Below are 11,266 nucleotides of genomic sequence, written 5' to 3'. Positions count from 1 at the left end.
TTTTTTTTTTTTTTTTTACATTTAAAAATATTTTTACCGTTAGTATCACGTTTCAAAAATATTGATAAATTTTTCGAAGTAAAATTAAAATGTTTGTAGATGTATCGATAGACGATTTTTGTGTTTTTTTTTAAACGGTAGAATAATAATGAAATTTTTAAAAGTTAAAAGGTATTTTTGAAACTCGGTTGGAAATATTATTAAAAGTTTAAGGGTATTTTTTATTTTAAGTTCGAGGATATTATTGAAAATTTTGAAAATTTAAGGTATTTTTTATAGATAAATTACTGAATTCGAGAGTACTTTATTAATTTAGCTTATAATTAATATACAATATTTATCTACCCACTAGTATTAAATTTTAATTTTTCAGTTTCTACTCATCTCTCAATTATTAACACCGGNTTTTAAGTTCGAGGATATTATTGAAAATTTTGAAAATTTAAGATATTTTTTTTTAGATAAATTACTGACTTCAAGAGTATTTTTATTAATTTAGCCTATATTAATATACAATATTTATCTACGCACTACTATTAAATTTTAATTTTTCAGTTTCTACTGATCTCTCAATTATTAACACGAGGCCGCTCATTACTATCTTTTCTCATCGTTATAGAGGTTCTCAGTGTTTTGACCTATTGACGATCTAAACATTTTCTTAGAGACTCTAAACCAAACAAACCCTATTAAGGTAAGTGTCCATCTAATCGGTAAAATCTTAAATCTTAAATAGATAACAATTTGGAAAAGTTTGGGCATGTGAGAACACCACCGACACGCAATTCGAANGTGTTTTGACCTATTGACGATCTAAACATTTTCTTAGAGACTTTAAACCAAACAAACCCTATTAAGGTAACTGTCCATCTAACCGGTAAAATCTTAAATCTTAAATAGATAACAATTTGGAAAAGTTTGGGCATTGTGAGAACACCACCGACAGGCAATTCGGAAAATATTCTAAAGCAGCTGAGGCACGCCACAAGGACAAACAAGATTGACCATTTGGAATATCTTTGTCCGGCACAATTTTGAATTGTAAACCAAAAAACACAATAGTTCATATTTCTTTGTTCGGCACAATTTTGTACATTCATCCAGACATGTCGAGCCAAGTTGTTGCAGTATGTAATAGGTCATCCCATCTCCCCATTGTCACTGTTAAGGTCACAGTCGATATCGTTACTATCATCAATATCGACACTATCGACGAGATAGGGATTTCACTCTCTTTCCAGCTCCATGGCCAAACTTCAGCGGATGAGAAGAAGATCCATCACACACCTGGAGAGTCCTTATTAGCTAAAATGAACCGTTTGCCACCGCTTTTGAAGCTCTTACATTTTTCAACCGCAAGCTTGAGCTTCTTGTATCATTGTTTTGATGCTTGTTTTAGTCTATAAAAGCGTCTATTGAGCTTACACCATATATTTCTTGCCTGGATCTGCAACCGAGCCTCGAACCTCCTTTAATCATCTGATTTAACCTTGATTTTGAACACCCATTTGTTCAACATAACTGTCTTTCCTAACTCGGTCAACACCCACGTATTTTTTCTTTTCAGGTGAGTTCATCTCATCATCCATGGCTTGCTCCCACTTGGTTGAATCTTCCCCGTGTAGAACCTCATCAAAGAACTCTGGTTCTCCTTCGTCAGTTTCCAACCAATAGTGTAACCAAGGTGAATATCTATCTGGTGCTCGGATAATTCTAGATGATCTCATCAACCCATTTGAATTTATGAATTTATTAAAAAAAATATTTAAATTGAAGAGATCGACGAACGGTTATGATAGTTAAAAGGTTAAATTTGTAATTTGCAATTTAATTTATTAATTAAGTAAACACACACATATATTACATATTTCATCATATATTAGCACAGGGAAATTCATGGTTTTTCACGCCGGTTCATCGGCGGATGAATAATACGCTAACATAAGTAAACGACGGCGAGCAACAGAAAGGCGGCTGCCGGCGACCGGCGCATGCATTTTCCGATCAGGGCATGTAAAGCTTGTTCCCACATTTGCATCTCCAAGCTTCCGGGTAATACTCAGCCGTCACCGGAGTTCCCGGCGGCACCGGGACATGAACCGCCGTGCACGGCGTGCACTTCCCACACATTGACGCGCACCGTGGCGGCGACGATCCAGGCCCACCCAATTCTCTTCTTGCCAACGTCCTCAACTCTTGATCTTCATGATCTCCTATGACCACCTCCGCCGTGGCGGGCTGCGCCACCCTTCTTCCGTCGGCTGGCAGCTTCCATGTTGCACTACTAGTGATGGGCTGGTAGTGAAAAATGTCAATATTAAAGCACCGTATGTTTATTCATTATTAAGCGATTGGTAAGCTGTCGAGATGACATGGAAATAGAATCCTTAGGTGTCGAATATAATCATGTCCACGTATTTTGCTCGTCCAAGAAACCATAGCTTCACACGACTTGGAACATTAAATTATCTAAGAAGAATGATCTATAAGTGTTTACCGGCTTTAACTAACAATATCATATCATTATGGAGACAAAGATAGGCTAGCATGACACGACCATTTTGGACTAGTGAGCATAATTATTTCACGTGAGATACTTATCTGATCAAAGTAAACAAAGCTTCTCTCTAGCAGAAGCGTTTTAAAAACCGTGGGGGAAAGCCCAAAGAGACAATATCTATTAGCATTGGGCTTGGGTTGTTACAATATTATCAGAGCTAGACACTGGGCGATGTGCCAGTGAGGAAACTGAGCCCCGAAGGAGGTGGACACAAGGAGGTGTGTCAGCGAGGACACTGGGTCCAGAATAAAGGTAGATTGTGAGATCCCACATTGATTGGGGAGGAGAACGAACATTTTTTATAAGGGCATGGGAACTTTTCTCTAGCAGACGCGTTTTAAAAACTTGGGAAACCCGAAACGAAAAGCCCAAAGAGGACAATATTTGTTAGTGGTGGGCTTGGGTTGTTACAATGATATCAGAGCTAGACATTGAATGATGTGCCCGTGAGAAGGCTGAGCTCCGAAGGGAGGTGGACACAAGAAAAACCCAAAGAGAACAATATATGTTAGCGGTGAGCTTAGGCTGTTACAATAGTATCAGAGCTAGACACCGGACGATGTGCCAGTGAGGAGGCTGAGCCCCGAAAGGAGATGGATAAAAGGAAAGCCCAAAGATGACAATATCTGTTAGTCGTAGGTTTGGGCTGTTACAATGGTATCAGAGCTAAACACCGGACGATGTACCAGTGAGGAGGCTGAGCCCTAAAGGGAGGTGGACACAAGAAAAGCCCAAAGAGGACAATATCTGTTAGTGGTGGGCTTGGGTTGTTACAATGGTATCAAAGCTAGACACCGGACGATGTGTCAGTGAAAAGGTTGAGCCTCGAAGGGAGGTGGACACAAGGTGGTGTGACAGCAAGGACGTTGGGCCCCGAAGAGGGTGGATTGTGAGATCCTAAGGAGAACGAAGCATTCTTTTTAAGGGTATAGAAATTTCTCCCTAGGAAGAACAATATCTGCTAGTGGTAGACTTGAGTTGTTACATTATGATCATATTATTACAAAAATACGAGAGACGTGTTATATCGATGGATCGTGACGTGCCAGCTGACACAATCATTTTCAAGGTTCTAAGGTGGAGGAGGGTCAGTGGCTCAGCGCCAGCCTTGGAAGGGCCGGAATTATGAGTTTTGTGTGCATTTACAAACAAGGCTTCTAGCTGGCTACCTACCAATACAGGGGGATGGCTATTTTGTAATTATCATTGAAGAAACAGCTACTGCATAACATAAACACAAATCATAGGATCATCATATGAAGTAGTACTGTATTAAAAGTAAAGTAGAAATTTACCTGGAGATTTGTATGGCCAGCTTTAGCAGATGAACAGCACCTATTATCTGAAGAAAAATAAGAACAGATATCCATCAGAGGAGATCAGAGATATCCATAGAGGTTTAGAGGTAAAACTAGATATCACCTGGACCTGCACTAGATATCATGCTGCACCAGAATGATATCAAGAACAAGAACAAGAACAAGAACGAGAAGGATTTATGAGCGGTTTTCGTCTCGGTGAGTGTGTTTCTACTCAGCTCCATCAGCAGAGGATCAAGAAATTTTGAGTGAGGTGAAGATCAGATGAAGTTTAAGAAGGGGAAGAATCTGATATGATTTGGCTGTGGATGGCTTAGGACTGCCATGTCCAACTTTTGCAGGGGTTTTGGTGTTCCTTCTTTCAATGATTTCCAAATGAAGAAATACAAAAACAACGCACAGGCTGCTGCTGAGATTATCTCTGCTCTACCTCCTCCACTGCCTGCACCTGTTTCTAAAAACCTCTTACCTTCCCTCTCCTCACTCCCTTTTTAAGCTAATTTCTCGGGATCCCCGTGTAACAGTCTAAACCCACTGTTAGTAGATATTGTTTTCTTTGGATTTTTCCTTTCGGGCTTTCCCTTGAGGTATTTAAAACGCGTCCATTAGGGTGAGGTTTCCACACCCTTATAAAGAATGCTTCGTTCTCCTCACTGGTACATCGTCTAGTGCTTGGCTTTGATACCATTGTAACAGCTCAAGCCCTCCGCTGTAGATATTGTCTTCTTTGATCTTTCCCTTAAAGTNGAGAGGTTTCCACACCTTTATAAAGAATGTTTCTTTTTCCTCTTCAACTAACGTGAGATCTCATAATCCAACCCCCTTCGGGGCCTAGCGTCCTTGCTGGCACACCGCCTCGTGTCCACCCCCTTCGAGGCACAACCTCCTCACTGGTACATTACCTGGTGTCTAGCTCTGATACCATTGTAACAGCCCAAGTCCATTGCTAACAGATATTGTCCTCTTTGGGTTTTCGCACCCTTGTAAGGAATGTTTAGTTCCGCTCTCCAACCAATATGGGATCTCACACCCAGGTAACCGTTCCTCTCTTATTTTTTTTCTTCATCANTCTTATTTTTTTCTTCATTAACTCATCCCAACATTTCAACTCACTCAATCCAAACTCAAAAAAACCACCAAATATATCACTTCGATTCATCCAACACGGTTATAAAGCCAATAAAACATACCCTCAACGAACCTCGTACCGACTCCTAAAACTATTTACTCGACTCGAACATATCTTCATCACACGTATGATACTGTCTATTTTGAACTAAAACGATCGGGGTTATCGTAACCCTTCGTATGGTCCCTATGGGCAAAAATTGGAAAGGTTTTGAATCATGGTATGAAGGGTTGTTTGTTTTATGTTTGGAGTAATGGGGGAAGTTTCTTGAGCAGTTGGTTTTTACTAGAAGGAGTCAGTTGGAGAGATGAATAAGATGGAAGGGGGAGCCCTTGCAGGCCATTGATTGAGCAAACATGTGGAAATATGTTAAAACAAAACAAAACAGGAAAAAACCTTTGCTTTCTCATATTTGTTGCTAAGCCTTTGTTTTCAACTAGATTCCCCCACTCATCACCTTTAAACCATCCCCACATCTTTTTTTACTCCCTCCTCACTTTTCTTTCGGTAATTTATTGTCCGTTTTGACCCGTTACGTATCTACTAAGGAGAGGTTTCGATACCCTTATAAGGAATGTTTCGTTTCCTTCTCCAACCGATGTGGGATCTCACAATCTACCTCCTTTGAGGGCACAGTGTTTTCGCTTGCATACTGCTCGGTGTCTGACTTTGATATCATTTGTAACAGCCCAAGTCCACTGCTGGTAGATAGTGTCCGCTTTGGGCCGTTACGTATTGTTATTAGCTTCATAGTTTTTGAAATGCGTTTATTAGGGAGAGGTTTTCATACCCTTATAAGGAATGCTTCGTTCCCTTCTCCAACCGATGTGGGATCTCACAATCTACCTCATTTGGGGGCACAGTATTTTCGCTGACATACTGCTCGGTGTCTGACTTTGATATCATTTGTAACAGCCCAAGTCCACTACTGGTAGATAGTGTCTGCTTTGGGCTGTTACGTATCTATTAGGGAGAGGTTTTCATACCCTTATAAGGAATCCTTCGTTCCCTTCTCCAACCGATGTGGGATCTCACAATCTACCTCCTTTGGGGGCACAGTGTTTTCGCTGGCATACTGCTCGGTGTCTGGCTCTAATATCATTTGTAACAGCCCAAGTCCACTGATGGTAGATATTGTCCATTATGGGCCGTTACGTATTGTTATTAGGTTCATAGTTTTTAAAACGTGGCTATTAGGGAGAGGTTTTCATACCCTTGTAAGGAATGCTTCGTTCCCCTCTCCAACCGATTTGGGATCTCACAATTTACCTCCTTTGGGGGCACAGTGTTTTCGCTGGCATACTGCTCGGTATCTGACTTTGATATCATTTGTAACAGCCCCCAAGTCCACTGCTACTAGATATTGTCCGCTTTGGGCCATTACGTATCGTTATTAACTTCATAGTTTTTAAAATGCATCTATTAGGAAGAGATTTTCATACCCTTATAAGGGATGCTTCGTTCCCCTCTCTAGCCGATATGGGATCTCATAATCTACCTCTTTTGGGGGTCCAGTGTCCTCATTGACATATACCGCTTGGTGTCTGGCTCTAATATCATTTGTAACAGCCCAAATCCATCGTTAGTAGATATTATCTGCTTTGATCCGTTACATATCGTCGTCAAGCTCACGGTTTTTAAAACGTGTCTATTAAGGAGAGGTTTCCAGACCCTTATAAGGAATGCTTCGTTCCTCTTCCAACCGATGCAAGATCTTACACTTTCAAACTTAAGGACAACGTCCCAGTTTTACTTCGAGTCATTTCAAATGGGATTACGACAATAAAGTCATATAAACTTGTGACCTAGCCCGTTAAACTATGTTAGGGTGGCTAAGTAAACCCTAATGAATTACATGGTAAAGCTTACAATGTGGCTAATAGAGGTGAAAAGATGAGTGTAAGTATTGATATTAAAAGGAAGAAGAGTTAGAAGAATGAGAGAGACAGGGTTGGGGGAGGGGACAAATAATGCAAAGGGGAAGCAGCTGGGGCCAACTCTGACATGAGATCTGTTTCTCAATTATTCAACCTGAAACTTGCACGGAGCGGGTGGGCGGGCGGGCGGGCGGGAATTTGAACTTTTGATACCTTAGTTGAACGGAGCATAAATTTTATAAATTAAGTTATGCTTAGATTGACAAAGAAGATCGGTTGACATTTTTTATCAAACGAATAGTCTATAGATGAAGTATATTGTCAGAGTGAACTATTTCTTTCTTTCGAACTGTCTAGAAAAAACCTCAAGGAAAAAAAGTTACAATTTCTATATAAAACAAGACAGGTACGTTATAAATTTATCGAGTCTTCCTCAAAGAGCCTTATAATGTGAATTATTCTCTTCTACATTTTCGACATCATTTTCTTCAAATAAGCTATTATTCCACATGACCCTTCTTTCTATCTACAACCTCTCACCAAAGCTCGTGCTTATATCAGTGTCATCTTCACCCTCATCATCAATTTCTTAAATATCTAGACGTCAACGACACTAGAATATTCTTAATGAACGGGCTATAGGTGGAGGGTTATGAAATTGTTCACTCAATCTCGAGGGAAGGCTATAAGATCATTCACTCAATCTCGAGAGAACGGACTCAAATATCAACCTCTAACTAATTACCTCCTTCAACATGTTCTCAGTCTATGAAATGAACAAATTGACCCATGATGTAGGGGTATGGTGCTAATACATTCATCCATCCCCATCCATGAAATTCAAAACAATTGGAATTCATTACAAAATTTATCATTTTTATAATATATTATTTTATGGGCACTCAAATTTCAAGCTTCCAAGGAGTGTCCGTTGCAGACCCCTACAATGGGGGAGGAGCTGCTGACTGTTCTTTTCCATTTTTTTAAATCCAAGCGACCCTCCCTAAGATTTGAACTTCGAAACCCTTGGCCGCCGCCATCGCTTTCTAACGGCCTCCTTTACTCTCCTTCAAAGATGACTTGCTCAGCTCCCCTTCCCTCTTTGTAAGCGATTCATTGTTCTTGCTCTTCTTTTTGGATTTCTTGTTTCCCTGTTGATTTTTTTTGTATTTTGGTTCATATCTGATCTCTACAACTCAAGAACTCTGTTGGGTATCGTAAATTTACTAAATTAATACTCATTGAGAATCATGGGTTTGTGTCCTTCTGAGAATCGAATCATGGGTTTGTGTTCTTCTGAAAATCGAATCATGGGTTTGTGTTCTTCTGAGAATCGAATCATGGGTTTGTGTTCTTCTGAAAATCAAATCATGGGTTTGTGTTCTTCTGAGAATGGAATCATGGGTTTGTGTTCTTCTGAAAATCCCCGTTGCCATGACTTCTATGGCACTAATACCAAGCCCACGCAAAAGGGTGAAGGAAATGGTGGTGGAGGAGTCCATTTTCAGCCACTTGGGTTTGCTAATGATAGCAATAACAGCGATGGTGATGAGATTTTGAAGCTTTTTGACATACTTTCTTCTTTGAAATTTGCCTATTTGCAGTTTCAGAAAGCTCATATACCCTATGAGCCAAAGAAGATCATTGTTGCTGATGAACTTATTGTAACTCAGCTGGAAGCTCTCTGGAAGATCAAACGTGCATTGAAACAGAACCATTTCAATGCAATTGAGTCCAAAAGCTTACAACATGATGTTCTTAAGGAGAAAGTTAGATATCAAGAGAAGCTATTGGAAGAGTTAAAATCTAAGTTGGAAGCTCAAAACATCGAAGCTCATTGCTTGAAGCAACAGCTTCGAGATTTGGATTCAAGGAATGAAATGTTGGGTGAGAAAATTATGAAAAGGGGAGCAAGTTCTTCATCCATCAATGGTTTTGAAGAAACATTCATTGCCACTTACAAATCCATTCATGATTTTGCTAAACCATTAATAGCTTTGATGAAAGCTTCAGGGTGGGATCTTGATGTTGCAGCAAAATCTATAGCAGAATCAGCTGTTTTCTTCAAAAGATCAGACAAGAAATATGCATTTGAAGCTTACATAGCTAGAAGAATGTTCTACGAAATGTCGTATGAGCCATGGAATATCGAAGATGTCAAGAAGTTTGATGATCCAATAGAGTTCTTGTTAATGAATCCAAACTCTGAATTTGGTAAGTTTTGTCAGAGAAAGTACCTTTTAGTTGTTCATCCAATGTTTCGAGAAGTAAACTAGAGAGTTGATGATACCGTGACATCGGACTAACTGGTAACTTGATTGTATGAAATTAGTACGAGTGAAACTAAGATTGTGGATCGAACGTTGTACATTAGAATTGTGATATAACTAGGAAACTCAGAATCTGTAATGAACTGTTTGTTTTCTTGTTAGCATGGCTTGAATTTCAAGGGTGGAGGTGTGTTGGTTGATAGTTAAAAGATTGGAGATCATGTTTAGGGTCTCTAAGTTAAATACTCATTCCTATGAAGGAGTATTGTTTTCATTTTGGCCTGGCTTACAGCCCCTTTGCATGTGGCATGTGTTGTTTTTCTTGGGCTTCGAGGTCAACGTGTTAACCATCCTATAGTATGTCCGTGCTCACGGATTGTAGATGTCACTCACGTTTTGAGAGAAATAGTTTTATAAAACGTGAGAGAGAAAATGAGTTGAAAACATCGTAGATGCCAATTGTATGAAAACATGTAGGTAAGTGAGTTTACAACACTTTGTAGTGTCCAGGGAGGTTTGATGACTACCTAGTCTTTCTACGGTAGATTATAGTGCATTTTTACTTTGGGAGGATTGGAAACGAAAATAAAATTATTTACATGGCGTTGTCCTACACAAGCAATCATGAACGATCTTGTCCTACACAAGCATGCCTAGGAACTTAACATTGCAAAGTTTATTGAACATGAACATATGCCCAGACATTTGTTGTTCGTATAGAAGTCCAATGGTGAATGTATAAGTTTCTCTACCTCTCGAGTGCTCATTCTCACAATGTAGACATATTTTTCAGTCGTCATTGAGCTAATGTCTCCCATTTCACTTAAAAGTCATTCCAAACATACGAAAAAATAAACTCTAAAAAATAAGCTAGAACGGAAATCAACCTAAAGAAATCAAGACGACCTTGGAGTAATTTGTAAGTCTAATCATTTAGAAAGAGAAGATCTAATTATGATTATTTGGTCAATTGTCATAAAGAGTTTGTTAAGATCAAAGATTACCGGAGAACAAGAGAACCGTCGCATAAAGGCAAATGGGGCAGGCTGCTTTTTAATCTCAAACACTATCAAATTCAGATCCGCAGTTTCTGGGAATATAAAGTCACTCCTCCACACACTATTTGGCCAAAGTTCTCAAGTACAAAAGTGGGAATCACTATGAGTTAGCCATCAGCCCATTTTCCGCCCGCCATAAATGCTTGCATTCAACATATTTGCCCGCTCAGGATGTTGCGAGAGCGACCACTGTTCTCCAGAGCCCCTGAAATTGAACTGAAAAATCAATGCTTTTGGAAAGTTTAAACCTGCACGCCTCCTCACTCTCATGCATGCTTTTGCAGAGTTAAGAAGATTATTTTACATTGATGAGGTATTCAACGATGGTCGGTATCATAAAAAGTGAAGACAAAAAGTGCTTTTTGTTAAGAATCACGACCCTCAACAATAGTATGATATTGTCTACTTTGAGAATAAGCTCTCATGACTTTACTTTGAGGAAATAGTATGATATTGTCTACTTTGAGAATAAGCTCTCATGACTTTACTTTTCGTTTCCTCAAAAAAACCTCATACCAATAGAGATGTGTTCCTTACTTATAAACTCTTGATCATTACCTAAATTAGCCAACGTAAGACTCTCTCCAACAATTCTCTGTTAAGAATCACGAATCTTCACAATTGTATGATATTGTCCACTTTGAGCATACGCTCTCATGTCTTTGTTTTTTGTTTGCCCAAAAGGCCTCGTATGTATTCCTTATTTATAAACTCATCAACAATTCCCAAAAGGCCTCGTATGTATTCCTTATTTATAAACTCATCAACAATTCCCTTCCCTCGACACTTCTTTTCGGGCGTTGTAACTGTAGACATAGCAGTTCCATAATTAATGACCCTGAAAATTCGCCACAAAACATGCCAATTTATCACCACAAGAAAATTGTTGTTCTGTTCCGTCAGTTGATAGAAATTATAACAGAAACAAAGAAAGAGAAGCCTGCAATTACTATGAAAACAATGACAATGGTTCACATGACAGGCAGTGGCTTCCTTTGCTCGGAACTCACGAGCAATTCCCATCCCCACATTCTCAATAAGATATGTAAATCC

The 11,266-nt window shown here is 39.3% G+C and overlaps 2 protein-coding genes across 3 annotated transcripts; one reads left to right on the top strand and one right to left on the bottom strand.

The window, feature by feature from the left end:
* Positions 1-1,807: 1,807 nt before the first annotated feature.
* Positions 1,808-4,441, bottom strand: LOC111788973 (EPIDERMAL PATTERNING FACTOR-like protein 4). 2 transcript variants are annotated; one of them, XM_023669578.1, is made up of 3 exons: positions 3,989-4,441; positions 3,856-3,902; positions 1,808-2,295 (listed from the first exon to the last, which is right to left on the bottom strand). In XM_023669578.1, exons 1-3 carry the CDS (start codon positions 4,101-4,103, stop codon positions 2,005-2,007), a joined length of 453 nt encoding a protein of 150 aa, XP_023525346.1. In that variant the 5' UTR covers positions 4,104-4,441; the 3' UTR covers positions 1,808-2,004. The 2 variants fall into 2 exon arrangements, with proteins under 2 accessions (XP_023525346.1, XP_023525345.1); XM_023669577.1 differs by having other exon boundaries at positions 3,983-4,437.
* A 3,353-nt stretch (positions 4,442-7,794) lies between these two features.
* Positions 7,795-9,161, top strand: LOC111788449 (protein GRAVITROPIC IN THE LIGHT 1-like). Its single transcript, XM_023668782.1, has one exon. The coding sequence runs from the start codon at positions 8,136-8,138 to the stop codon at positions 9,159-9,161; it is 1,026 nt and encodes a 341-aa protein (XP_023524550.1). The 5' UTR covers positions 7,795-8,135.
* The last annotated feature ends 2,105 nt before the right edge of the window (positions 9,162-11,266 follow it).

Source organism: Cucurbita pepo, chromosome LG02, assembly GCF_002806865.2.
Source record: "Cucurbita pepo subsp. pepo cultivar mu-cu-16 chromosome LG02, ASM280686v2, whole genome shotgun sequence".
Classification (NCBI taxonomy): Eukaryota; Viridiplantae; Streptophyta; class Magnoliopsida; order Cucurbitales; family Cucurbitaceae; genus Cucurbita; species Cucurbita pepo.
Note: the sequence above shows the minus strand (reverse complement) of the source record. Positions and strands in the feature narration are given on the sequence as shown.